The 27118-nt window shown below is 42.9% G+C and overlaps 1 protein-coding gene and 1 long non-coding RNA gene across 2 annotated transcripts in view; one reads left to right on the top strand and one right to left on the bottom strand.

Annotated features, from left to right (window-relative positions):
• The window catches only part of LOC106561399 (teashirt homolog 3), a 21592-nt gene extending 14788 nt beyond the window's left edge, over window positions 1-6804 (bottom strand). Inside the window, exon 1 of the mRNA XM_014125338.2 lies at window positions 6473-6804. Within this exon, the coding sequence (XP_013980813.2) occupies window positions 6473-6512 (40 nt within the window). The 5' untranslated portion in view covers window positions 6513-6804. The remainder of the gene's footprint in view (window positions 1-6472) is intronic.
• LOC123724509 (uncharacterized) lies at window positions 5745-27118 on the top strand. Its single transcript, XR_006757067.1, has 3 exons — window positions 5745-6127; window positions 9224-9317; window positions 26115-27118. It is a non-coding gene; the product is annotated as an uncharacterized lncRNA (long non-coding RNA).

Genomic DNA, 27118 nt, shown 5'->3' with positions numbered 1-27118 from the left:
AATAATATTCTCCATGATAAATGGCACTATAAGCCTGGGATCCATCATTAATCTGCTTTTTAAAGAAGCATCCCCGGTTAGGACCACAGGAGAGCAGAGCAGCTTGGGTTCATTTTGAGGCCAGCCTAGCATGAGTGATACCCGTCAGCCCGCTCATCATGGAGTGTCTCTCTCTCTCTCTCTCTCTCTCTCTCTCTCTCTCTCTCTCTCTCTCTCTCTCTCTCTCTCTCTCTCTCTCTCTCTCTCTCTCTCTCTCTCTCTCTCTCTCTCTCTCTCTCTCTCTCTCTCTCTCTCTCTCTCTCTCTCTCTCTCTCTCTCTCTCTCTCTCTCTCTCTCTCTCTCTCATAGATACACACACACCGCACACATTACACAAGGTGTAATTACACACAGATAACACACATTTCCAAGAACCAGATATTGTTCACATTTGTACAAACATCCAGGGATCGCCATGGAAAAACATTGTCACTCATCAAAACATAACTCATGTCACTCAATCCTCTGTCATTCAAAAAACCCTCCTTGTCCTCCTCCCCCATCCCCTCTAGTGCTTTGTACAGTCCCACACTGTTGTGAAAAACTTTTCAAAGTGCTCTTTGTCTCTTTCCTTCTTGCTCCTCCTTTTCTCACTACTCGCCCTTCCCCTCTTTCTCCATTCCTTCCCTTCTTTCTCTTTGTTTCTCTCAGTCCTCTCTGTCTATTTCTCTCCTCTTTCATTATCTCCCTCTCCCTTTTTCACCCCCTCCCTGTGTGTCTGCTAAAGCCAGTATGATAAATGACACACGTCAGTTTGTCAGGAGCGAAGGGTGGGCCAGTGATAAATGACTCTGTTGAAAAGGAAATCGGCTTTTTGGCATGGCCAGGCTATTCTCCTCCTGGATTCAGTTTCAGGACCCCTGAAGACCAGAGTAGGCTCAGTTTCCCGAAAAGAGCACACATCCCACTAGGCTCTGATGCGTTACCCCTGGGGGAGGAGGGTTTGAGTGAGCGAAGCTGCTCCAATTGTCACCATAGCACAGCTGCATCTATAACAACAACAAACGGTGGGACGCTTTTTAGAAAGTACCTCCGTAGGCCTACTCCAGTCCAGACAGAGGGCTCTTACATACAGATGAGGATGGCTAAAGTTTTTTATTTCTGTGAGAAGGTTCGCTTTTCTTTTCTGGAGCCCGGCCCTATGGTCTGACATATGTCAAGTGGGGTTTAAAAGGGAGAGGAGCCTGTTCCACCTCTCCTCACTCATTCACTGGCAGTTCAGGGTGGCATTGTTACCATCACACTGGGTGGATTTATGGAGTCAGGCCCTATGGCAAAAACAAAAAGGCATCTGTCAATACCAGTGGGAAGCACTCTGTCACCCACCCCTCCATGGCCTGGCAGACAGGCGTGGAGTGCTCATTAGGTATGCACTTATCAGACACATAGATCACAGACATGACTCAACCTCGCCGGAATCTAACCACAGTAACGTTCATTAGCAATGGGCTGAGTGGTGTAAAAAAACAAGACTTCCTCGAGACTCGGACCTGCACGGTCTAGCCCTATCTATTGTTTAGTGGAACAATTACAAGCCCATATGGCCCCTCATTCCCGTAATGACATATACAGAACACACACACACACACATACATACAACACCGAGTCACCCACAGAGAAAAACTGTGTTTTGGTGTGATTTCCAATCCAGACACTATATAAACGTGTCTTTCTACAACAGCTGTTGGTCTCTGTAATCCATATGTCTCTAAGCAAGTTTGTAAGTGAGAGCATCCGTTTTCAATTTCAATGTATATTTTAGTTCTTTGTGTAATGTGCGCTAATGATAATCTACAGTATCTGAGCCAATTTCTGTCTAAGTATAAGAGATTCTGCAATGACGACAATGGTTGAGTGACAATGAGGATGGGGTGAGGAGGAGGAATGAGGGGGGGAGGAGAGAGAGAGAAGAGGGATAGAGGGCGAAAAGGGTTCAGAGAAACGATGGCCTATGACTGACCCTCCTCACTGCAGACTTTATGGCTGCCATTCCTTTCATTACCCCTGCCATCCAAACTGCACACACTGAACACACGGCTGATTGCTGCCACTCTGGCACAGCTGACCTGGAAGCCATAGGCCTGACCCTGCAGAAACAGGAGACTTCTAGCCGTAGAGCCCAGTCTAAACCAGAACCCCACCTCCTGTCGCTAGCTCTGCTCACACACGACTGGAGCACAGGCCGGATTTGAGCAGGGGCCTGGATTTCACTACGCTGGCCTGAGTAGGAGACTCGATACCTGTCTGGGACAGAGTAACTCTCACATCCATAGAAACTAGAGGTCGACCGATTAATGAGAATGGCCGATTAATTAGAGCCAATTTCAAGTTTTCATAACAATCGGAAATCGGTATTTTTGGACACCGATTAAAAAAAATACATTTTTATAACACCTTTATTTAACTAGACAAGTCAGTTAAGAACACATTCTTATTTTCAATAATGGCCTAGGAACGGTGGGTTAACTGCCTTGTTCAGGGGCAAAACGAGAGATTTTTACCTCGTCAGCTCAGGGATTCAATCTTGCAACCTTATGTTTAACCAGTCCAACGCTCTAACCACCTGCTTTACATTGCACTCCACGAGGAGCCTGCCTGTTACGCGAATGCAGTAAGAAGCCAAGGTAAGTTGCTAGCTAGCATTAAACTTATCTTATAAAAAAATCAATCAATCATAATCACTAGTTAAACTAGTAATATCATCAACCATGTGTAGTTATATAGCCTGTCCTGCGTTGCATATAATCGCTTAGGTACACGTTGCTCCAACGTGTACCTAACCATAAACATCAATGCGTTTCTTAAAATCAATACACAAGTATATATTTTTAAACCAGCATATTTAGTTAATATTGCCTGCTAACATGAATTTCTTTTAACTAGGGAAAATGTGTCACTTCTCTTGCAACAGAGTCAGGGTATATGCAGCAGTTTGGGTCGCCTGGCTCGTTGTAAACTGTGTGAAGACTATTTCTTCCTAACAAAAGACAGCCGACTTCGCCAAACAGGGGATGATTTTACAAAAGCGCATTTGCGAAAAAAGCACAATCGTTGCACAAATGTACCTAACCATAAACATCAATGCCTTAAAATCAATACACAGAAGTATATATTTTTAAACCTGCATATTTAGCTAAAAGAAATCCAGGTTAGCAGGCAATATTAACCAGGTGAAATTGTGTCACTTCTCTTGCGTTCATTGCACGCAGAGTCAGGGTATATGCAACAGTTTGGGCCTCCTGGCTCGTCGCGAACTAATTTGCCAGAATTGTACGTAATTATGACATAACATTGAAGGTTGTGCAATGTAACAGGAATATTTACACTATGGATGCTACCCGTTAGATAAAATACGGAACGGTTCCGTATTTCACTGAAAGAATAAACGTGATAGTTTCCGGATTCGACCATATTAATGACCTAAGGCTCGTATTTCTGTGTGTTATTATGTTATAATTAAGTCTATGATTTGATAGAGCAGTCTGACTGAGCGGTGGTAGGCACCAGCAGGCTCGTAAGCATTCATTCAAACAGCACTTTCGTGCGTTTTGCCAGCAGCTCTTCGCAATGCTTCAAGTATTGCGCTGTTTATGACTTCAAGCCTATCAACTCCCGAGATTAGGCTGGTGTAACCCATGTGACATGGCTAGCTAGTTAGCGGGGTGCGCGCTAATAGCGTTTCAAACGTCACTTGCTCTGCATGGGTAACGCTGCTTCGAGGTAGGCTGTTGTCGATGTGTTCCTGGTTCGAGCCCAGGTAGGAGCGAGGAGAGGGACGGAAGCTATACTGTTACACTAGCAATACTAAAGTGCCTATAAGAACATCCAACAGTCAAAGATATATGAAATACAAATCGTACAGAGAGAAATAGTCCTATAATTCCTATAATAACTAGAACCTAAAAGTTCTTACCTGGGAAAAGGAACCACCAGCTTTCATATGTTCTCATGTTCTGAGCAAGGAACTTAAACGTTAGCTTTCTTACATGGCACATATTGCACTTTTAATTTCTTCTCCAACACTTTGATTTTGCATGATTTAAACCAAATTGAACATGTTTCATTATTTATTTGAGGCTAAATTGATTTTATTGATGTATTATATTAAGTTCAAAATAAGTGTTCATTCAGTATTGTTGTAATTGTCATTATTACAAATAATAATAATTAAAAAAAAATATATATATATATATTTTTTTTTAAACGGTCGATTAATCGTATTGGCTTTTTTTGGTCCTCCAATAATCGGTATCAGTGTTGAAAAATCATAATCGGTCGACCTCTAATAGAAACACCCACACACACCAAATATAGCCACTAACTGTGAGGAGGCTAACCTAGGGGCCACCCTGTTAGGTTCCAGTCACTACACCGAGTACACTCACTACAATGCTTCAAAAGCAAAAAGCACAGCCCCTGGGCCTATAGTCTAAGCTAATCACAAGCCATTTGAATGCATCCTGAGTTTCCTCCCCAGCTGTTTGAGTTTCTCCTGTTAGGCTGTCTTCAGAGCACTCAAACCTGACCCATGCAGGTACACTGGGCCATTTGTCACCTGCAGCGGAAAATTGAGTTACAGCACGACCAAATGTGAGTGCTGCGCCGGGGACCAAGGCACTGTGTAATATCAACTTGATTACATCAAAGTGGTGGCAAACCTAGTTGGTTGGGGCCGGGCACACCAAGGCTTGTCATCTCCAATCATTAAGCCCGTCAAGACTCCATCAGTCCTTCCAACTAATTAGGTTAACTCTAATTAAGCTAGCAAAATATCTTTGCTTTTTCTACCAGCCAAGAACAAGGCAGAGAGAAAAGTGGGGCCGAGAAAGGAGTGGGGTAGAGAGAGAGGTTTTTCATGGAAGTCTCAAGGTTGCTTTGGGCCGGCTCTCTCCCGAAGTCCCTAATCAAGACCCACCATCGGTCATCCTTTTCTTTTCTCTCTCTCCATCCCCATTTTCTGTGCTGCAATCAATTCATCATCACCCTTTGTGTGCAACTGAACAGTTGACAACTTTATAACTTGCAGCTGCAAGGGACCCACTGACTAAGAGGTAAAAAACCCAAAGAGAATCAATGGATGAATGAATGAACAAATAAATTACATTTCCTAACATCTCCATAACTAACACAGAATGGGTCTATATTACAACATGCCATGATCCTGCGTCAGAGAGACAACAAAACAAGTGGATAGGAAAGAAAAAAAGGAGAAACAAGATATTCCACTGATCTCAAATCAGAAAGCTTTCAGTCATTCTTTATGTGCTCCCCCCAGCCTCTCTCTCTGGGAGAGATTGAGGGTGTACATTAGGCAGGGGCATTTTGATGAAATAAAAGCCCGGGCCAGCGTATGGCTAAACAGAATGGGAGCACTCACTCAGCCTGTCTCTGATTGACCATTAAAGCCATTGATGAATGGGGCTGTCAGAGGAGAGAATTAAATCAAACATGAAACAAAGCCGTCCTGACTGCCTGGTCTGACAGAGCAAACCATTCCTCCCCTCCATTACATAGCGCACGTCTCCTTTTACAACCCCCCCAGTGTGTGTGTGTTTGTGTGTGTGTGTGTGTGTGTGTGTGTGTGTGTGTGGTAGGCAATATGTGTGTGTGTGTGTGTGTGTGTCAGAGAGCCAGTGATGTCTGACTGTGAAACCACTTTACCCCTTTGCTTTTTTCGTGAGTCACTTGACCATTGCAGAGGAGAGGGAGGAAAAAGTACACAATGCTTTCAAAGTGGTTTTAATGTGACGTCAAGGGGCTGCATCACATGGTGGAGTGAATTCCTGATGTAGATCGGGAAGGAACAGATCAAAGCCGGATGACAGCCAATCAATCAACCGTCAAATCAGACATGGCAACTGTCGATTATAGCTTCTTCCAGTCCACATAATCCCTTTGTCTGTACCCAATTGTTTATTTTATCAAAAAAAAGAGAGGTCATTCTTCAACCTCCCAATTCCAAAGTTAGCCGCTTGGCTCAAATGTTCACAAAGACCATACTACAGAGACAGTAGGCTCTGGCACCGCCTTGGGATTCCGTTATAGCAGACTGAACACCGTTTCCCCATATTCTAATTCGTCCACCACGGTAAGTTAACGTTTACCAGGAAAGTCAGCTATCCACGGGAACAATGGGAAGAGGAAAGTTGACTGTAGCTATCGGATGTGAGTGCTACTGAGAAAAATAGTATGGCTACTTTGTAACAAGGGGAAACAAATGGCAACATTCGAGGGATAGTTACAGTAGCGTGCTACTCCTGGGTTAGTAGGCTCGCATTAGTGTTACAAATCAAGTTAGCCTATACATCGAGTGAAAGCACTAGCACTCCTATGAAAAAATACTGGAAACGGAAATCCAGAGGTTTGAGAACAACACATCTTTCAGCTTCTATAGCTACATATAAAACCCTTCCCGTCGTAGTAGCCTACGTACCTGCAGCGCGCCTGGGCGCTTCTTGCTTCCTCCGCGGCATGTTTTCTTTCCCAAAGAAGAGTTCTCTTTGGCCTCACAGAATCAGAGCTACTCCACTACACCGCGATTACGCCTTCATACACGAAACAGTGAGTGTTATCCGTAAAAAAGCTAAGAGCATTGTTTTTCAAATAGCACAGAAAAACGAAGCAAGTCGGGAAAAACTGCGAATATCTGTTTTTCGTCCCCCTATGCGCGACCACAGGTAATGATCAACAGCGTTAAACGCGATCACCTCGGATCCTCTCTTGTCGAGGCAACAGGCAAACTTCAGCGATAGCGTCATTCAAAGCATGAGACTGGGCAAACCCACTTTACACCTCGAGAGGGGAGGGACATTATGACACGAGGCTGTCTGTCTTATTCTCTTTACTGTCAATAATGTGTGGGCTAACGTTACGTATGTTCACAGTGGGAACACCACTAGTAATTAGAATAGTTAACGTTTTGATAAGGACATACATTTAGTCTAGTCTACATTAGGCCTATACCTTTATGATCACTACTCTGGACGGTTCTGACTTAGAATATGTGGACAACTATAAATACCTAGGTGTCTGGTTAGACTGTAAACTCTCCTTCCAGACTCACATTAAGCATCTCCAATCCAAAATTACATCTAAAATCTGCTTCCTATTTTGCAACAAAGCATCCTTAACTCATGCTGCCAAACATACCCTGACTAAAAACTGACATAAAACTGACTATCCTACCGATCCTTGACTTCTGGGATGTCATTTACAAAATAGCCTCCAACACTCTACTCAGCAAATTGGATGTAGTCCATCACAGTGCCATCCGTTTTGTCACCAAAGCCCCATATACTACCCACCACTGCGACCTGTATGGTCTCGTTGGCTGGCCCTCGCTTCATATTCGTCACCAGACCCACTGGCTCCAGGTCATCTATAAGTCTTTGCTAGGTAAAGCCCCACCTTATCTCAGCTCACTGGTCACCATAGCAGCACCCACCCGTAGCACGCGCTCCAGCAGGTATATTTCACTGGTCACCCCCAAAGCCAATTCCTCCTTTGGCCGCCTTTCCTTCCAGTTCTCTGCTGCCAATGACTGGAACGAATTGCAAAAATCACTGAAGCTGGAGACTCATTTCTCCCTCACTAACTTTAAGCATCAGCTGTCAGAGCAACTTACCGATCATTGCACCTGTACATAGCCCATCTGTAAATAGCTCACCCAACTACCTCATCCCGATATTGTTATTTTTTTTCTCCTTTGCACCCCAGTATCTCTACTTGCACATTCATCTTCTGCACACCTACCATTCCAGTGTTTAATTGCTAAATTGTAATTATTTCGCCACTGTAGCCTATTTATTGCCTTAACTCCCTAATCTTACTACATTTGCACACACTGTATATAGATTTTCTATTGTGTTTTTAACTGTACGTTTGTTTATCTGATGTGTAACTATGTGTTGTTTGTGTCGCACTGCTTTGCTCTATCTTGGCCAGGTCGCAGTTGTAAATGAGAACTTGTTCTCAACTGGCCTACCTGGTTAAATAAAGGTTAAATAAACATTTTCAAAAATAATAAAAGTTTACAATGTTCTTAGCGCTTGACCATAACTCTCAGTTCTATTACACATAAATCATTGGATGAAGTTTTGTTAAGAGCAGCGACATTCGGTCTGAACATTAGCCTAACACGCATTGCATGCTCTATGGTTTTGGAAGCATAAGGACCTTATCTTTCATGTCAGCGAGATAATAAAAAAATATCTATATTTTAAATTGATACACACCTTTCTTAGGGTTAGGGTTCCCACACTGCCACATATTTTCATGTTACAGTGATTGTTTACAGAAAACAGATGAGAGACAATAGTGGACCTGTGCTAATTAGCTATTTGCGTACCTGTGTTTAAACGAAGAAGGACGCAACAAACGTGGTGACACTGAAATACTCTCGGCTGCAACTGTGTTAAAACACTGTAAAGTAATTGTTTATTTTGCATTTGTGAAATTATTTTGATGTGATATGAAAGTAGAGGGATTTATGTTTCTAGAACCATACCGCAATTGAGAAGCGATTCACTTTTGTAGTGGCGACCCATCATTCAGGTCAGGTGGGGCAGTTAATAAAGCCGCATACAAACAGGCAGCTCCAAAATGCAGGTGTTTCAGCCTTGCTCAGTGCTTTCTGTGGTGGTGGGGCAGGCCAGCAGGAAATAGGAGCATTGCACTGTGTTTGGCTCAGCATTGCACCGTGATTGGCTCAGTGTTCTGTCACTCATGGGGACACTACGTCACCCGCCTTTAGTAAGGGTAGACATCAAGAATGTGAGCCCTTTGAGTTCTGCCATAGACTTAGATTGGAAGTGCCCTTCCAAGAAGGCTCAAGGTCATTGGCCACAGATAAAATTATGTCAAATCACATATCTACAGTAGCTTTGATTGGACTGATCATGTCAACATCTTACTTTCAAAGTCTTAGCTAGCAGTCATCATCAGTTGTCATCAAGTCGACAATCTACTTACAAATCCTTTTTAATCCTTGTCATATGAAGAGAAATTATAGATAAAACGTATCGGTGCTCATCGGCCATTGGACATAAAGATTACACAACAAGTTGGAAATCACAAATTCAACAATGACTAATTTGGAAGGAATCAGTGGCTAACTGCAAGTGTTGCAAAGAAACCATTAACGCTAACCTGCTATTCAATGGAGTGGTTGTGTTTTTTTTTTCAGAATTCCCACCATAAATCCAGAGAATGCCAGACTTTGATGACAAAGTTTGATGACAATATTTGCCCACAAAGGACCGCTGCGCCACCTTCACAAGGTGAGTCTAAAAATGTCTTGTATGCTGCTGCATAAATGATGTAATATGCAAGGCAGAAATGTATACTGTAGCTAAGAAAGTAATACTAAGTGCATGTTGTATAGTAAGCTGTTAGTAGCCCATGTGCCTCACCCTAATAATTTGGTCTATTTTCACCAACGCGGTATTGTAAACACATCGTTCGTGGCCCAGTGAGTGCTTGTTTGGCTACTGTTTTGTACAGCTTTGACAGTGCTACTGATAGTAGTGGTGGTGCTTGGCTTACACGTGCAAATTCAGCACACACACAACATGGCTGCAGCGTAGCCTAGTGGTTAGAGCGTTGGACGAGTAACTGAAAGGTTGCAAGATCGAATCCTCTAGCTGACAAGGTAAAAATCTGTTGTTCTGCCCCTAAACAAGGCAGTTAACCCACTGTTCCTATGACGTCATTGAAAATAAGAATTTGTTCTTAACTGACTTGCCTAGTTAAATGAAGGTAAAAAAATGTATATTCTAAAGATTATTGAACGCTTGAAATAGTGTTATATGATGTGTATCTTTTTTGACTAGCAAAGACCCATACGGCGTTCAATGTGCTTCACCCTAATAATTTGGTCTATTTTCACCTCTTAATTTCGCCTACTGTTCTAAATTGGTGGTGCACATATAGCTTATAACTTGTTTTAGAGAAATGTAATAATTGAATATTGTAAGAGCTTACATTGTCTGCTTATTTGCCCCCTTTATTTATCCTACGGTTCTGCCTTGTACAGGGAGTACACTGTAAGAACGGCCCATGTTCTGAATTCTGTCGCTGTACATTTCAAAAGTGCTGAACAAATAGTTATATTGACTACGTCCGTCGTCGCTTGCTCATTAATGTCATAATCGAAATAACGGATTGCCTCTTATCCTCTTGCTGTTCCCTTATGCCATAGTTTGTACATCTCAATTGTCAGTAGAAACCACGTTTGTTTAAGCAAGTCAGCCATATCAGCTGTGTTTTTTAAAAAGGCAGTAAATGAGGCTGAATGACCTGTTTCTCTGCCAGACAAGGCTTCGCTGATAGCCAGGTGTAGCAGTGGTAAGGTGTTGGGACTCTGCCGTTGGGACTCTGCCGTTGGGACTCTGCCGTTGGGACTCTGCCGTTGGGACTCTGCTGTTGGGACAGCTTTATGTAGGACCTAACAGTTTGTGGGCACCGTTTGCCACCGTTATAGTGCAATTAATGTATTGTTTAGTGTTGTGTAGTGGCTTTGCTGGCATGCACGTGGGAACTCATTCAAGACTGTTGGAGAAGCTTTCCAGGTGAAGCCAAGAGTGTGCAAAGTTGTCATCAAGGCAATGGGTGGCTACTTTGAAGAATCTCAAATATAAAATATATTTTTGTATTTTTTTAACCTCCAAAAGAGTAAAATGTCAACAAAAAAAACTTGAATGAGTAGGTGTGTCCAAACTATATATATATATATACACAAATTTATTTTATATTTGAGATTCTTCAAAGTAGCCACCCATATATATATATACTCTACTAAATATGTTTTATATATATATATATAAAACATATTTATTAGAGTAGAAAATAATAGAATAAAAGAACTACAATAAAACATTTTCAGATAGAAGTCAACTCACTAGATATGCAAGTGGTCAGAGGTGACAATATTGTCTGCTCCTCTTCTTATAACCTCATAATAATCAAAGTGCCTTTGAAAACTAAAAGAAAGTATGGTGCTGCTTTTTTCCCTAGTCAACTACCACTTATGGCACTGGAAGGATGCAACTGAAAATGGAAGGATGCATTTTTAGTGTTGGAACTAGGATAATGATTACTTGGCCATGTTAATTTCCCCTACCCTTCAAAGGGGGTAAGGTCCTTTGATTCCCCTTTTTCGCTTTTGACCAATGTCAACAATAAACACACACACACACACACACACACACACACACACACACACACACACAATTATTGCCTGCACAAGCAAACAAACACATGCACACAAATGAAAGCATTAAGCCCCCTGATCTGGCCGTGGCCCCTTCTAACAGCACAGGGACTGCAGTCTCAGCCTTAGTGTCACTTTAACAACATGAAATTACAACCCAAAAGGGACGTCAGGGGTTAGAATTGTCTAGCTGCAGTATGTGAATATATTTTCTCCCATGGATTCACCCTCATCATGACCTTCCCAAGGAAAAACAAGTAACTGGCTGATTGGCATTTTTATGGCCAAATTAAACTGGCTCAGGGCCTGTCGGAGGCGGGGAAAGCATCCTCTCCAAAATTAGTGAGTCATCATGGTGACAGAAAGTAACAGGAACATGGTGTCATCTCGAAGGTGTATCGATTAACCCATAAATACTGCAGCATCCTATGCGCTTTTCCTCCAATATCTGTGCCATATGTCTTGGTGGGGGAGACTGTAGAACGCCTGCACATAAAATACCTTCTAGCCTATATACAACCTTGTAGATAACTTACACTGTACACCAATGGGGGGAACATTAGATTTACATATTGTGTTACAGATTCTGTAAATGTCCTTGAATCATGGGCATAAAACATGATCAATTATGAAATAAAACATATGCTCCTGAAAGTTGTAAAATAAAAAGCATGGGAAATCAACTTGTTTCTTTGTTAAGACACACACAACACTTTTCATTTTAACTCTATTGTTTCACATTGTGTCAAACAATATAATTTAGATCAAGGCAGGTTTTTCTGATTTGGAGATGATCATTTCTTAGTTATTTTTGTAGAAGGCTCATGTGCTCCTCTTTGTGCGTGAGGTAGCCTTTCTGTTCTCTCCTCCTTGTTCTCCACACGAGGATTACCATAAAAGAGGACGTCTGTCAGAGCCGCATTGATTTGCACACATAAGTTCAACCAATCAATCTAAAAGTTGTGATTAAAAAGTACGCACTGCTTCTTTCTTCTATTGAAATCTTCTGAAAAAATGGGGAGAGGCCTTTCAATTTCATATCCTCCAGAACACTCAAGTATTCATTGCGCTCTACTTTTCTCTTTCAACCTCTCCACAGGAGGCAGGACTTATGACATTCTACTGTATGCATGCCGCTCTGTTTCAAGATGCTATTCAGCCTTCAGAGGAGTGCTGCCAGTGATCCCTCAATACCATCAGATCTCTCTTAATGCGTTTGCACCCAGTTGTGGGCCCATCCAGAGATACCAGAGTGTACTGCACTATGACTGTGCTCTTCTCCCATAAGAAGAAGGCACATCAGTCCCAACTGGATATAACTAAAAAAGTAGAATTAAACTAAAGTAGTAGAAGAAAAATAGATTGTATATTCGTTATTGTAAACAATTATCTGGTTATTTTCAGCAATGTGATTGGAAATACTGAATTAGATAAATATTCCGGAGTTATATTAACACTGTATCTCAATGACATGACATACATGCAGATGTGTGTGTGTGTGTATCATTGTGTGGGTGTGTACTGTGTAATGCATGGTCCTGTAAAGAAGAGTGATTGCTTTATTCCGGCCTTTGAGGGCTACAGGGGCCAGGGCTGTGTCTTTGGGCAGCTGTATGGATGACTTGAGGAGGTTTCCATCATTCATAAAGCCCATCTCCTACATGTAGAATTGATCTATTAAAGAAGCAGGGTGGCAACAGCACTTCATCAGTCTTGCAGCACCACAAATCACATGGCGGTATCCCCCAGGGGATAGGTGACGCCATGGTCAATGCAATGTCCCTCTCAAACACCAGAGGGGGCCAGTCTAGTCATCTGGTAGGGCCTAGTGTCCCCAAACTGTACTGCACCGGTATCACTGTTCAATTTATTTTAACATAAATTCAATCTGTTTTTGTTTAAAATAGTTCGTTAATGTTTTGAGTTACGATAACATTGAAAGACAACAGAATGGCAAGAAAATTGGCCTAAAATAAAATACATACATTTCTAAATCTGTTGTCATATAGTGAAAAAATGCATGATTTGAAATAGACATACATTTTAGGGTGCATCAGATCACTGGAATCACAAGTTCAGTAACTTGGGAAAACAGACTGTCTGCTTGCCAGTCTAGTGTTGTTGTGGGTGAGTAATAATGAATGGCCCAAACCAACCAGTCCCATAGCCTAGCAGTCACTGAAGTTAAACACTTTTCATAATACATACATAATTAAAGCTACCTTTACTCATTTTGTTTAATATATGCATTTCTAACTATTAATAACTTGATGGTCATAAATCGGCGGTGTATGACGTGGGGTATTTTTACTAACTGGTAGAGGGCGCATGAGATGACTGTCTTGCCTTGGGTTATGTATCTCCTTTCATTCCTTAGCTTTCACAGTCACACTTACCTTTCAGGCATTGTCATTGATCTTCTTGCTAAAATAATCTCTCATCATTGCTCATTGTAAGCCTGCAGAGGAACATTTCCAGAACCAGATTCATTAGTTTCACACTGAAAATAGAAAAGCTTGGGAAAAGGTGGACACCTGATGAGGATTCAGAATTTGTCAACCTATCCCATCCTATCATATCCCATCCTATCATATCCCATCCTATCATATTCCCATACTTTACTATCCTATATTCATTTATTTTTCATCAATTGTTTTTGGTCATTTTTCCAGTAGCTACAGTATTCATCAAATTGTTCCTCCCTGTCCCGTTTCCTCCCTGTCCCGTTTCTTCCCTGTCCCGTTTCCTCCCTGTCCCGTTTCCTCCCTGTCCCGTTTCCTCCCTGTCCCGTTTCTTACCTGTCCTGTTTCTTCCCTGTCCTGTTTCTTCCCTGTCCCGTTTCCTCCCTGTCCCGTTTCCTCCCTGTCCCGTTTCTTCCCTGTCCCGTTTCTTCCCTGTCCCGTTTCTTACCTGTCCCGTTTCTTACCTGTCCCGTTTCTTCCCTGTCCCGTTTCCTCCCTGTCCTGTTTCCTCCCTGTTTTGTTCTTCATAAGGTTGTATAGTTCAGGGACTTCTGCTCATGTCTTCATTAGGAACATTAACATTCGCACACTGTGCTGAGTGTGACAGTTAAAGGGTCTCCCTAATATTTCTCAGTGCAGAAAAATCCTCCCTAGACAACAACAGCTAACTGTCTCAATCAATGTCTCAATCTGTCTGGGAATTGATCATTAGATGCATTTGTAATAGGAGAGTAGATTTTAGATTTAGCCTCTAGTGCGTTGCTACTAGCCTTTGGACTGCTCACATGTTTGGCATGACAATTTCATAAGGAGTTGACAAGAGAGCAGAAACAGACTGGTGCCCAGGCTATCATGCTACTACTGTATTGTTAAATCTACTAAACACGAGTCTCATCATTACTACATGGTGTTAACATGTGGTAGAATAGATGATACCACAGTTCTAATTAGCACGTTTCTGATTGTGGAGGTGGAACTCAGACGATTGATCAAGTCTTTTCTCTCTCTCGTCGCCCAAAGATCCCATTAAATATTCAGGCAGATTATGAATGGTTACATGCCTATCTATTTATATCTCTTATATTGACAGAATTACATTTATATGGAGAGTCAAGGTGAAGGATTTAATTTAGGTTCAGGGCACTATTGCTCAGATCCTTTGGGAGGAGACTGATTAAAGGACTAGGATGTATATTAATAGCATTTCAGAAAAATTGTGAGGTGTTGTTTAATGACAACACACTATATAAAACAGGCACCAGTTCAGATATCGTTCTACTGTTAGCCATTGCTGTCAGTTTGGATATTGTGAGACGTCAGGCTTCTCTCTTCTTCTTCCTGTCTGAGACAGGTGGGGAACATAAAAGATAACATGTTTATGATGGACAGGCAGATTTTAGAATAAAAGTATCAGTGTTGGGTGGGAGAGAGGGAGTGGAGTCAGGACATCTGCGATGTGACGAGACAGGAACATTATTTTTCCACGTGTCGAGATGTCGGGTTGAGGCCGGGGAATCAGAGCTGAGACAACAGACAGCATCATCACTCCTCCAGAGAGAGGGTGATGGATCCAGAAGACAGGGAAGCAGAGAAGGAGAGAGGGTGATGGATCCAGAAGACAGGGAAGCAGAGAAGGAGAGAGGGTGATGGATCCAGAAGACAGGGAAGCAGAGAAGGAGAGAGGGTGATGGATCCAGAAGACAGGGAAGCAGAGAAGGAGAGAGGGTGATGGATCCAGAAGACAGGGAAGCAGAGAAGGAGAGAGGGTGATGGATCCAGAAGACAGGGAAGCAGAGAAGGAGAGAGGGTGATGGATCCAGAAGACAGGGAAGCAGAGAAGGAGAGAGGGTGATGGATCCAGAAGACAGGGAAGCAGAGAAGGAGAGAGGGTGATGGATCCAGAAGACAGGGAAGCAGAGAAGGAGAGAGGGTGATGGATCCAGAAGACAGGGAAGCAGAGAAGGAGAGAGGGTGATGGATCCAGAAGACAGGGAAGCAGAGAAGGAGAGAGGGTGACAGAGGGGTAGGAAGGCCATTACAGTTACCATTTCAATCAATGACTGATTTCTATGACTTCTGTCATTTAAAATCTTTGATGTTTGAAAGTGTAAAAAGTGTACTTTCTTCCCATTCACAATCACATATGGTATGGATACTGTTAAAGTTTGCATGATAAAATACATCAGCTGTTATTTGACATTGAATAGGCCTACATGGCATCCACAGCATACTGTGTAGGCTACATCTACATAATTATATATTTTACCTTTATTTAACTAGGCAAGTCAGTTAAGAACAAATTCTTATTTTTATCAATGACGGCCTACCCCGGCCCAACCCTCCCATAACCCGGACAACGCTGGGCCAATTGTGCGACGCCCTATGGGACTCCCGATCACGGCCAGTTGTGATACAGCCCGGGATCGAACCAGGATCTGTAGTGACACCTCTAGCACTGAGATGCAGTGCCTTAGACCGCTGCGCCAATCAGGAGCTCCTTGACAAGTACAGTACCTTGACAAGTTGAGTTTTAGGCAAAAGCATGCTGGTTGAACAATCTTGGAAATAATCTCATAAATTCACACTCTCCAAAAAGTATTTCATTCCCCTCTGTATTTCTTATCATATTCAGCAATTACCCTTTGATCTTCCTGGGCTTAGAAAGGTGTGAAGATAGAAAGGAAAGATAGTTTAAGAGAGGGATTTGTTGTCGAAATATCTCATCAGCCAGAAATCGGAGGGCAAAGCTGCCTGTTAATACATACAGATCATGGAGGCCAATTGTACCAACCTCATCTTTCATACCAACTCCATTTTCTGGGATTTGAAAGTTTGCCCCTTGACTTTGCCATGTGTCATAAACCACTCTGTATGTGGCCCGTATCGTAAATCCCCTGTCATTATCAGTAGGGCTGGAAATTGCCGATGTGTATTGCAATTATCACGATTCTATATGTACTGCGATTCAATACTGTGATTTCATTGCGATTCGATGTTCCAAACATATTGCTCACCATACTGTATGTCTGCTGCAGAGGGACAAGAGAGAGCCATGATAAAACGAGTTTTGATCAGTCATGGAAATAAAAGTGCTGAAAACCAACTGGCTCCCTATTTAAAAAAAAGATGGAAAACAATCTTTGAGGGAGAAATACTGGAGTTTAGCACAAAAATAATACTGCAATATTGTCAAAATGATGCGATATATCGTTGAAAATAATATCCCGATACATAACTGTATGGAATTTTTTTTTTCTCCCATCACTTATTATCAGTGAGTGAACATAATTCAGATTCCCATCTTAACACGCTGATGACATGCAGTCACTCCATATGCCAAGTGGCCTCCTTGGACTTCAGTGCCACACAGGCTGGAAACACTGGCTGAGGCCCTCTTCATCTAGTCAGACAGAAACAGAGAAGGCTGTGTTTATGTTACATTGCCCAAAGGCTATAGTAATACTGAAATAAAACCTGATACTCACATGATGTTTTTCACTGGGTATTTTTGCAGTGCACATAGAGGACTGCATTCTATTAGTCCCCGGATTCAATTGTATTGGATTCTTTGTTCATATCATGAGATTAATGACACTGTCATCCACTTTTGAGTTGTCCTTAACTAAGATTCAGTGGTGTAATGTCCACTCCATCTTGGTTCCATTTTCCCCTTCAGAGACATACCAATCAGCATTAGCCCATTTTGAATCCCTCTTCTCCTGTACCTGAGGATCATGCAGCATTTTTGCCAAACAGATGGAAAAGCATCACAGCATTACAGATCTTAATTTGAGACCGTTTGCTACAGCAGGAAAATAATGCAGCAACAGGATATGTGAATTATTATATGGATTATAATTAATAAGTTATCCCGCAACAGGGTGATCAAATTAAGATCCTATACCTGTACACACAGCCGACATACTTTCCTCTTTCTGAAATCAGGGCCTGAATCCTTGTCTGACACCTTACTCATTGTGAATTAATGTGCAGTAGTTACAGTTTCCCTTTCAAAACAGATGCCACCAGAACATCTAGCTAAGTAACATAACATGTTTTTGAGCTTTTTGGTCTGTGCTATTTTGTCTCTCTCTGTACTGTAACTCTAGATACATTTCCACCTAGTTCCGACGTCTTTCAGAATGAAGCGATATCTCATCTCATTGAGGTGTTTTGACTCTGACCTCACCTCAGCCCCCAATAACTTAAATCACCATTTAAATTATTCACACAATAACGACCTGGCCGGGAGCCCTCCATTATGAAGCGTTAGTGCTGAGAAATGGGCTTGGGTGAGTTGAGGGATGACTCTTATCTTTCCCTGTCAGCTGAGACATTAGTCATGGTGAATGTTCCTTCTGATCTGTGTTCAGGGGCTTCCATTGACGCTTTACATAGCAGATCAATCATGGATCACAGTGTGATGGGGCTGGCTGGGCTGGTTCAGCTAGAGAGAGACACACGACTCTCTAGGGGTGGTAGAGGTGTGCGATGTCACTGTGACACTGAGGTCCTGCTGTAGGACATTCAGATGGAGACACTTGATCTGACTTGAGCTCCCTGTCATGCATGCATATGGTCCAGTAGACACACAAACATACTGTATGTGTACACGCACCATATACACATGCATGTACACCAGAGAGGGCTGGTGGGAGGAGCTATAGGGGGATGGGCTCACTGAAAATGCCTGGAATGGAATTGATGGTACGGAGTCAAACATGTAGTTTCCATATGTTTGTTGTGTTTAATACTGTTCCATTAATTCCATTACAATGAGCACATCCTCCTATAGGTCCTCCCACCAGCCTCTTCTGATGTACACATGGACACGCATGCACACACGCGTTCACACACACACGCGTGCACAAACACGCACGCACACACACACACATACAAAAAAGTCCTCTACATTTACATCTCAATCTCATTTCTTGGCTCAGACAAGAACAAAACCACTGATTGGTAGCAAAGTACATTACTGGATCAGAAAAAAAAATGTTTTTAGCTGAGGCAAAAGGGAAGAAGGACATCAGTTGTTTCCTCTGTCATTTCTTTTTTCTCTCTCCGAAAGCCAAACTCAATTTATGTCAACCAAGGTTAAAATGGAATGGAATTAAAGCCGCAAACTGACTGCTGTCAGAGCTAAAGCCCTGCTAACAATTTAGTGCCAAACTGGCGTTGTTCAATATCATTTCATATTATTTCATGTCACGGCACGGTGACAGCTACACATCAGCCCAGTCACAGCTGGTTTGCCCCGAAGAACTCCTAGTTGTCTGGTGCAATCGAAGCTGACTTCAGTTTGCTCTGATCTCAAATGGGAAATCTATCTGAACTACTCTGCAGGGAGCCCTGGCCAGGCTTTTTGTGTAACGAATGCACTCCCTCGGTTCTTCCAGGTCGATCAGGTAATGAGAAGAGATATTTGGGGGATGGAGGGACTAAAGCTGTAATGGGGCTGCCATGTCTTCACTGGCTCCATTGTAACTACTGGAGACAGCCTTAATGGACTAGTCACCTAAACAGGGACTGAAATAACGCCAAGCACTGTAATATTGTAGTTTTTCCATATAACTGTCTCAGAATGTAACTTAAAGCTTAGTCAAATGAAACGTCTAAGCCTCCATGAGCCATGTTTTTTGTCGATCCTCAAAAATGAAGTCATATTTGATTTGTATACTGTGTATATGTTGACATAGCATTTCCCCAGAATCACTATCTGTGCTATTAGAATGTTGACTCAACTGGGCGGCTACAGAAAACCCTCACATTCAAAGAGCTCCTTTTCCTCTGCCTCAGTCCCCCCCCCCACTGCTGGTAGTTTCCTCAGCGGAAAGATAGTTATGGAAAGCTAGGCGAAGAGGAGTAGAAATTAATGTTAGTGGGTGTAGCCTACAGTACATGTATTTGATGGTGCTTGGCGACATCACTTAGCACACAACAAGGGTGAGGAACATGACAACAAGATCTCTGTGTGATGAGTGTATTTGTGAAGGCTGTCCGCACACAGCTGAGTGGCAATTTGAATCATCCTCACCATGCACACATGCAGATTTCACTTCACATTTTCCGTCCTAATGTCACTTTAAAGCAACAGAGGAGGTTCAACGAGACAGAGAGCTCTGTGTGTAAAGATGGGCTCATTTTGTCAGTCAATACAATTAGGATACAACATCAAGATGGTCTCTGTTGTTTTTACTGTAGTGAGTGTAGTCAGTGAGTTGCAATGGTTGAGAAAGAAACTTCAGACTTTAACTGAGAAGCAGCAATCACAATAGAGTGACACATAGTAGAGGCAAAATGGCTTCATCCCTGGCACCCAGCCACTATAACAGGAAGATAACACAGAAAGCATTACCTTGTAGAGAACTCTCTCTCTGTCACGACTTCCACCGAAGGTGGCTTCTCTCCCTGTTCGGGCTGTGCTCTGCGATCGTCGTCGCCGGCCTACTAGCTGCCACCAATCCATTTTTTCCTTTTCGTTTGTGTCTGTGTTTTGGTTACACCTGTGTCCTATTAGTTAATTTGGGTGGGTTTATTAACCTCCGCTGCCTGCTAGTCTTTGTGGGGAATTATTTGCTGTTGTAGCTCTGCTAGGGGTGCGTGTTTGGGTGGGTTTATTAACCTCCGCTGCCTGCTAGTCTTTGTGGGGGATTATTTGCTGTTGTAGCTCTGCTAGGGGTGCGTGTTTGGGTGGGTTTATTAACCTCCGCTGCCTGCTAGTCTTTGTGGGGGATTATTTGCTGTTGTAGCTCTGCTAGGGGTGCGTGTTTGCGCCACAGGGTTTTTTTCCCTCACGGTCGTGTGGTACCGTTTGTAGTGTATTTAGGTTAGAGGTTTCTCCTCCGTGTGTTACGTTTATATCCCTGTGTGTGGCGACTTCGTTGGGTGTGTTTCCCCACGTGTTGTTGTGGTGTTTTGGGACGTTCAATAAATGATTGTGCTACTGGAAATTCCTTGCTCTCCTGCTCCTGACTCCTGCACCTACCTCTTCTTAGGAGGAACATAACACTCTCCTTATTCCTCCCTCTCTCTCCTTTCTCTTTCTCCCTCCTCCTCTCTCTCTCTCTCCCCCCACTCTCTTCTCTCTCTTTATCGCAGCAAATATAACTGGTTGACAACTCATTCGTCTATGGCCATTCCACAGCACTATGCTTTCATTATTTGGCTTCTTATACGGTTAATGTGATTTTACACAGTGAAAGTGGAGGTGCTCACGCTCTGGGGCAGTGGGGATCCATGAACTCTGGGTCGGCCTGACCAGCTCAGACAGCAGCAGAGTCTGCCAGCCTGAGAGGCCTGATTACTGGCTTAAACGGCTACAAGTGAATGGTGAATACTGGCATCATTCTGCAAAAAACTGCAAACAACAATAAAATACAACCGATCCCCCACACATGTATGCATCACATGTCCCACTATAAAGTTGTATACTGTAGCTCTAAACAAACATGCCTGGTATGAGTGGCCTAGCCTGGTTCCACGTCTGTTAATAATGTCTTGCCAACATGAATGACACTAGGAGTTGGCAAGACACCACAAACAGATCTGGGCCCAGACTATGACTGTGGCTGAACTTTCCCCAACAACATCCAGTCAAAAGTATTGTGCTTTCAGTGTGGTCTGATACACTGATGCAGACCATCAGTTGTCCAATCCTCTGCATCGCCATCATTTCGTATTGCCTGGCTAAGAAATGGCTTGAGTCAGGAACAATGTCAGTCTTTTCCTTCCCCATTCGAGTTTGTCTTGGGTTATAGGGAGGGCATTGCATTCACAGTGGCTCTGCTAGGTTGTGGCTCTTTCAAGATTTTTCTCCTTGGTGCTCTTTGTCAAAATATCAAACCCCAGACCTTACAGACCTTGTCACCTCCTAGACACCCACACATGGCTCTCCATATAGAGGTGGACTCTGTGACGCCGCTTTTTGATTTTGAAAGAACGAGTAAGATGATTGGAGAATATTGTCCAAATCCTCAGCACCCCTCTCTCCTCCTCTCTCTCGTCTCTGACATAGAACAAATATTACATGATGACTGGCTCCCATTGAATCCACATCGTGAATCCACATCGTGAATCATCGGCCAAGCAGCTAAATTGCACCAGGTCTGCCAAAATACTTCCCAGGACTACGCAGGAGATGTGAAAAATGAAATGTCATTTTTACACAGTGGAAAACTTTCACCTCTCATCGAAGCAGAATAATTTTATGCTACGTTCATTCCTGTCGTGATGTATGATGGCTTCAGGCTATACTTAACCTACTTAGTAATGTCATCTACACAAGAATGTGTTTACTTTTGAAAAATAGTGAGAAAACATCAACTCTATCAGAGCCTGACATCAACACATTCTTCCTACCCGAATAAAGTGGCTTTTTATGTTGATTCAGGGAATCAATTTCCCCCCTCATCAGACTTGTTTGCAGTGTATCATGCGGCAACGCTTGAAGTGTGAAAAAAGGATGTAGGCCAGAGGAGAAGAAAGATGCTATTTGGAAATACTGAGGGATGTCTGTTTGACTTTATACCGCTTAGGGTTGAAGATGGAAATGGAATAGCAATTGTTTCAGATGGCATCATGGCAAATTCTCATCCACCAACTTTAGTAAAGCATTATTATGGAACAGTAAAATACCCAGTAAATAAGGTGACAAATCAAAGTGAGAATAAGGGAAAGACAATGGGGGAGAAAAGCAGGAGAAAGAAAAGGATGAGGTTTAGAGACAGAAAGAGAAGGTGGTAGCAAAACTGTCTGAGCAATAACTGGCTACTTTAGCAATTAAAATGTGGGGCAAAGACACAGCAGCTTGGCTTGACCGAGAGACTGCACCATTCATCATAGCAGCTGCCATAAAGCAGCACTAGATGGAATCTTTGATTTCAGCTTCACAGGAACATAAATCAAAATCCAAACCATGGCTTGTCAGGGGCATCGCCAGAATTACCCATTTGAGAGAGAGAGAGAGAAAAAGGGAGGGAGGGAGGGGGAGAGAGAGAGGTAAGGTTGGAGAGTAAGTACATTCTCTCATTGTTTCACACTCTCTTACCCCCCCCCTTCCCCCCCCGCCCAACACACACAACGACACAACCGAATCCTGGGATCATTGATCAAGAGGCTGGCTTCTGTCACTGGCCGGTGGGGTGTACCTGACCTGCCCAGCCCTGCCACGTCCCCCCTCCCTCACACCCTCGCTTACAAGGAAGTGAGGTCACACCACGTGTACAGCCATCAATCTAAATAGGATGACAATGACAGCTAATAAATCATTCATTCATTGTTTAATCTATTGTCTGGCCGGGCTTAAGTCAGCGGCCTGATATGAAGACAGATTTACCCCATGCAGGTGAGGCACAGCAAGGGTGAGGTTTTAATGTTTCTACTCTGCTCGGGTTTCATTATTAATTAGTTATGTCTTCATTATACCTGGGTGCAATTAAAGCCTTTAATGATTGAAATAACACGGGGAGTCCTCGATCAAGAAGTGCCATGCCTTGCCAATTGGTTGAACATTTGATTTTCGTTTGAAACACACAAATACACAAAGCAGACTAATCTGTAGCCTTGTAGTTTTAGTCCGACCACCACAGAGCAGTCACAAACCCTGTTTTTAAATTCACAACTGCCGGTTCTACTAATTTAGCAGTCATTTATGCGTCTGGAATGGAAAGACTCCATGTCATGCACCAGAGAGGTCATGTTGCAGAAAAGTTTTGGTTTTTCAAACAAAACCATGAATATTCAGCTTCTGAGCTTCAACCTTAATGAACGTTACATAGGCTAGCAGGCCTGATTTCCATTAATTACAGCAGGTCTAGCTCTAAAGGTAAAGCATAATGGAAGAGGTAACAACCCTGACATAACCCTATTACAGGGACAGTATTCTTCCCCAGTGCCAAATCAATGAAAAGCTAGTGACCTGAAACAGCTCAGGACAGGTTAATGGGGTCACAGTGGGATGTGCATATCATTACCACAGCTAGCTTACCACAGCCAGCCAGAGGGGAGGTCAGGAAAGGGAAATGCTGATGTTCATGGAACAACAACCACAGCCTTGAACAAAATAATATCAAATAAATGAAAAGGGAAATCAGCTGGACATCTCATGTAATATTCAGCGTTGAAAAGAGGCCAAGATCAACCAAATAATATCTAATAAAAGAGTGAGGAAATTGCCTGTTCAACTCTTGTAATGTTCAGCCTTGAAAAGGAGAAGAAAATCACCTTCACAAATCATTTTGGGCACCATTGTTTTTTTAAAGAAAATTGTCTGTGTACTCCATATATAGGCTACAGAACATGCGGTACAAAAACACTATGGAGGTTCGTACACAACAACATCATCTATATTCTAGAGATCAGAAATCTCAGCTATGTTACGACTGATCTTTAAGCGTTTTCATCTCTGAGGTCAATAGAATGAGTCTGGGCTCCAACAAGACTGGTTACAGGGCAACCCAACCTGTTGTTTGTGTGGTAAGGCAGTGTGTGGCACTCCTGTCTGTGCCCACGTGCAGAGCGTGGCATTAGTCAGTGGGTGTAAGGTCCTGACAGCGAGACGGGAGACAGGGTGAAGGAGATGAATGGGAGGCAGGTTCACTTTATTACTGTCACTCTCTCTCTCTCTCTCCACCTCCCCAATACCACCCCAGGATTAATCACCTGCTACAAATGCCTCCCTCCCTCTCCGTCTCTCTCTTTCTTTCTTTCCTGCTGTCTGTCCCTGTTTGTCTGTCTGTATCTGCTTCTCTCTCACACTCTACCTCTACCTCTCATACTAACACTCTCCCCTCTTTCCTGTCTTTTGGGTAGGTGTGTGAACAACAAGGCTCTATGTTACACCAGAGCTCACAATGCAATTCCAGTAATGCAGAATGCTTTTAAAGTGATATGATCAACAGACCTGAACATTTTGATAACTCCATGCCTTCATAAAGCCTTCATAACAGCTATGCAATACATTATAATGCCACATTGGGGCTCCCGAGTGGCGCAGCCGTCTAAGTCACTGCATCTCAATGCTAGAGGCGTCACCACAGACGCTGGTTCGATTCCAGGCTGTATCATAACCGGCCGTGATTGGGAGTCCCATAGGGCAGCGCACAACTGGCCCAGCGTCGTCCGGGTTTGGCCGGGGTACGCCGTAATTGTAAATAAGAATTTGTTCTTAACTGACTTGCCTAGTTAAATAAAGGTTCAATAAAAAACTAAATAAAACATTTTTCAAGACCGGTCTAAAGTAATCCTGGCCCAGATTCAGTACAGATTCAGCTGGCAGTTAGAGAAGGCTCTAGGGTCTGGTCCAGTCTAACAGCATAACAGCTATCCGGCTATCTCTCTCCCTCTCCATGTCCCAATAGTGATCAACTACTCCGAAGCTCCCCTCTCCCATGGGTCTGTGTCAGACAGTTGTGCTGTGTTGATGTTTTTGTCATATGTTATATATAGAGCTAGCTAGCTCTCTGGGGTACTTGGGTACCACTACCTGGATACCAAAGGATACCAGGCGGGCTCCCAGGGCCCTGAGGCAGGCTGAGCCCATCTCCCATAGGCTGGCCGCGCTGCCGCTCCCCGGATCCTTGCGCCTAATGGGTCGGCTGGGATTTGGGGAGGGGGAGAGGGCGGACAGAGACAGATGGCTGCTGACAAACAGCCACTGACAGCCAGTGAGTACAGGGCAGCCTAGCAGAAAGGTCAGAGCAGGGAAGGATAAAGGACCGCTTGACTTTCAAAGTTTCACCCTTTATGGGGGAGAAATGCTTGCACAGGATAGACTGGTTATTCTTGTGGTATAGTGAACATACAAATATCTTGTTAGGAATTGCGTTTTTCATCCACCTAAAATGCCTGTTAGATTGGTGAAATTAAAAATATAAGCATAATAATGTGTATATGTTGTCACACAACATAAAAGATGCATTCAACAACATAACACACATTTTTATGGATTGCGTTAACGGTTTCGATCATCAAAACATTTTACAAATCACAAGGATGGAATTGATGAACTTATTACATTCTTTACCTTCACAAAGACAAACAGTTTCCACCAAATGAATGTGCCCTCCCCTTGGTGGCCAGTTTCACAGTGTAGGTGCTGTGCTTATTGACTCCAGTGGACAAGAGGAGGGCAGCAGTCTGAAGCAGTGCTGATCTAGTCAGATGTCACCAGCCCACAGCAAAGCCACACTAATGGAACCTCAGGGACATTGTCTTTGGCCTCTCACTAGGAGGAGGATCTCCATGAGCATACTGCTGCTCCATGTGGAAGTTAGGGGGAGATGCATGTCACAGGTGTGACCTATTTGAATGCAATCTATATTAATAATTCCTTTTGGTTAATTGATAGTTCATATGATTTGAGCTGCCTGTATTTAAACCCCATATTTTGTTTTTTCTAGGCGGCTGCCCACAGGAAGTGATGCAGTCCGGAGGCATGGTGGAGCCTTGTGTCAGAGAGCTTATGGCTGAAGTGTTTGGTGAGGGAGCACCTGGATAATGGAGTTTTTTTCTGTAGTGACTAAGTCTGAGATGCTGCATGCTGTACTGCATCGGTTCCTGTGCCCTTTTTTTGCTAACATGGTCTTTAGTGTAAAAAGAAAGATAAATGATGTTGATGGTCAACTATATTTTCAGAGTAACTTTCCCAACACTGGTTTTATGTAAGATGGCTGTGTGTGTGTGTGTGTGTGTGTGTGTGTGTGTGTGTGTGTGTGTGTGTGTGTGTGTGTGTGTGTGTGTGTGTGTGTGTGTGTGTGTGTGTGTGTGTGTGTGTGTGTGTGTGTGTGTGTGTGTGTGTGTGTGTGTGTGTGTGTGACAGGTTCTGTGTCTGGGTTGAGCAGGCAGATTGAAGCAGAGGTAGACAAAGGCACAGTTGTCAACATTTATTTTCTATTATTGGTTTTCTGTTTTTCCGTTTAAACACACTCCAGTTTTTAATTTCCGTTCAATTGCTTGGTTTCCAAGTTACCAATTGGTTCACACTGGAAGAAGTTAAGCTACACTAAGTTACACTTAAGAAATAAATAGTTTACCTAAATAAAGTTACTTTGAAAAAGTAGTTCGCTTCATCCAAACGACATTGTGAAAAATGATCATATGTAAATCTGAAATGTCATGAACTCACTTTGGGGTCATAATGTTAACAGAATGACTAGTGGAGCTACATGTAGTATACTACCACTCCACCACTGCATCAAACACAAAGCTGCATCTTTACTCACTCCACCATCAATCCACTTTTCATTCTGCCTGTCTATTCATATTCATTTCTGATCAGTGATGGTGGCTTATTTCACTATGATGGAATGGTAGCTTCAAGCAACTGTGTTTGTTTCAGACAATTTCTTAGGCCAGGATTCAATCCGATCTACCCTTTTCGGCTATGCAGCTTTTACAGGCAATG

Source organism: Salmo salar, chromosome ssa10, assembly GCF_905237065.1.
Source record: "Salmo salar chromosome ssa10, Ssal_v3.1, whole genome shotgun sequence".
Taxonomy (NCBI): domain Eukaryota; kingdom Metazoa; phylum Chordata; class Actinopteri; order Salmoniformes; family Salmonidae; genus Salmo; species Salmo salar.
The sequence above is the reverse complement of the archived record's forward strand: the minus strand, read 5'-3'. Positions and strand labels throughout refer to the sequence as shown.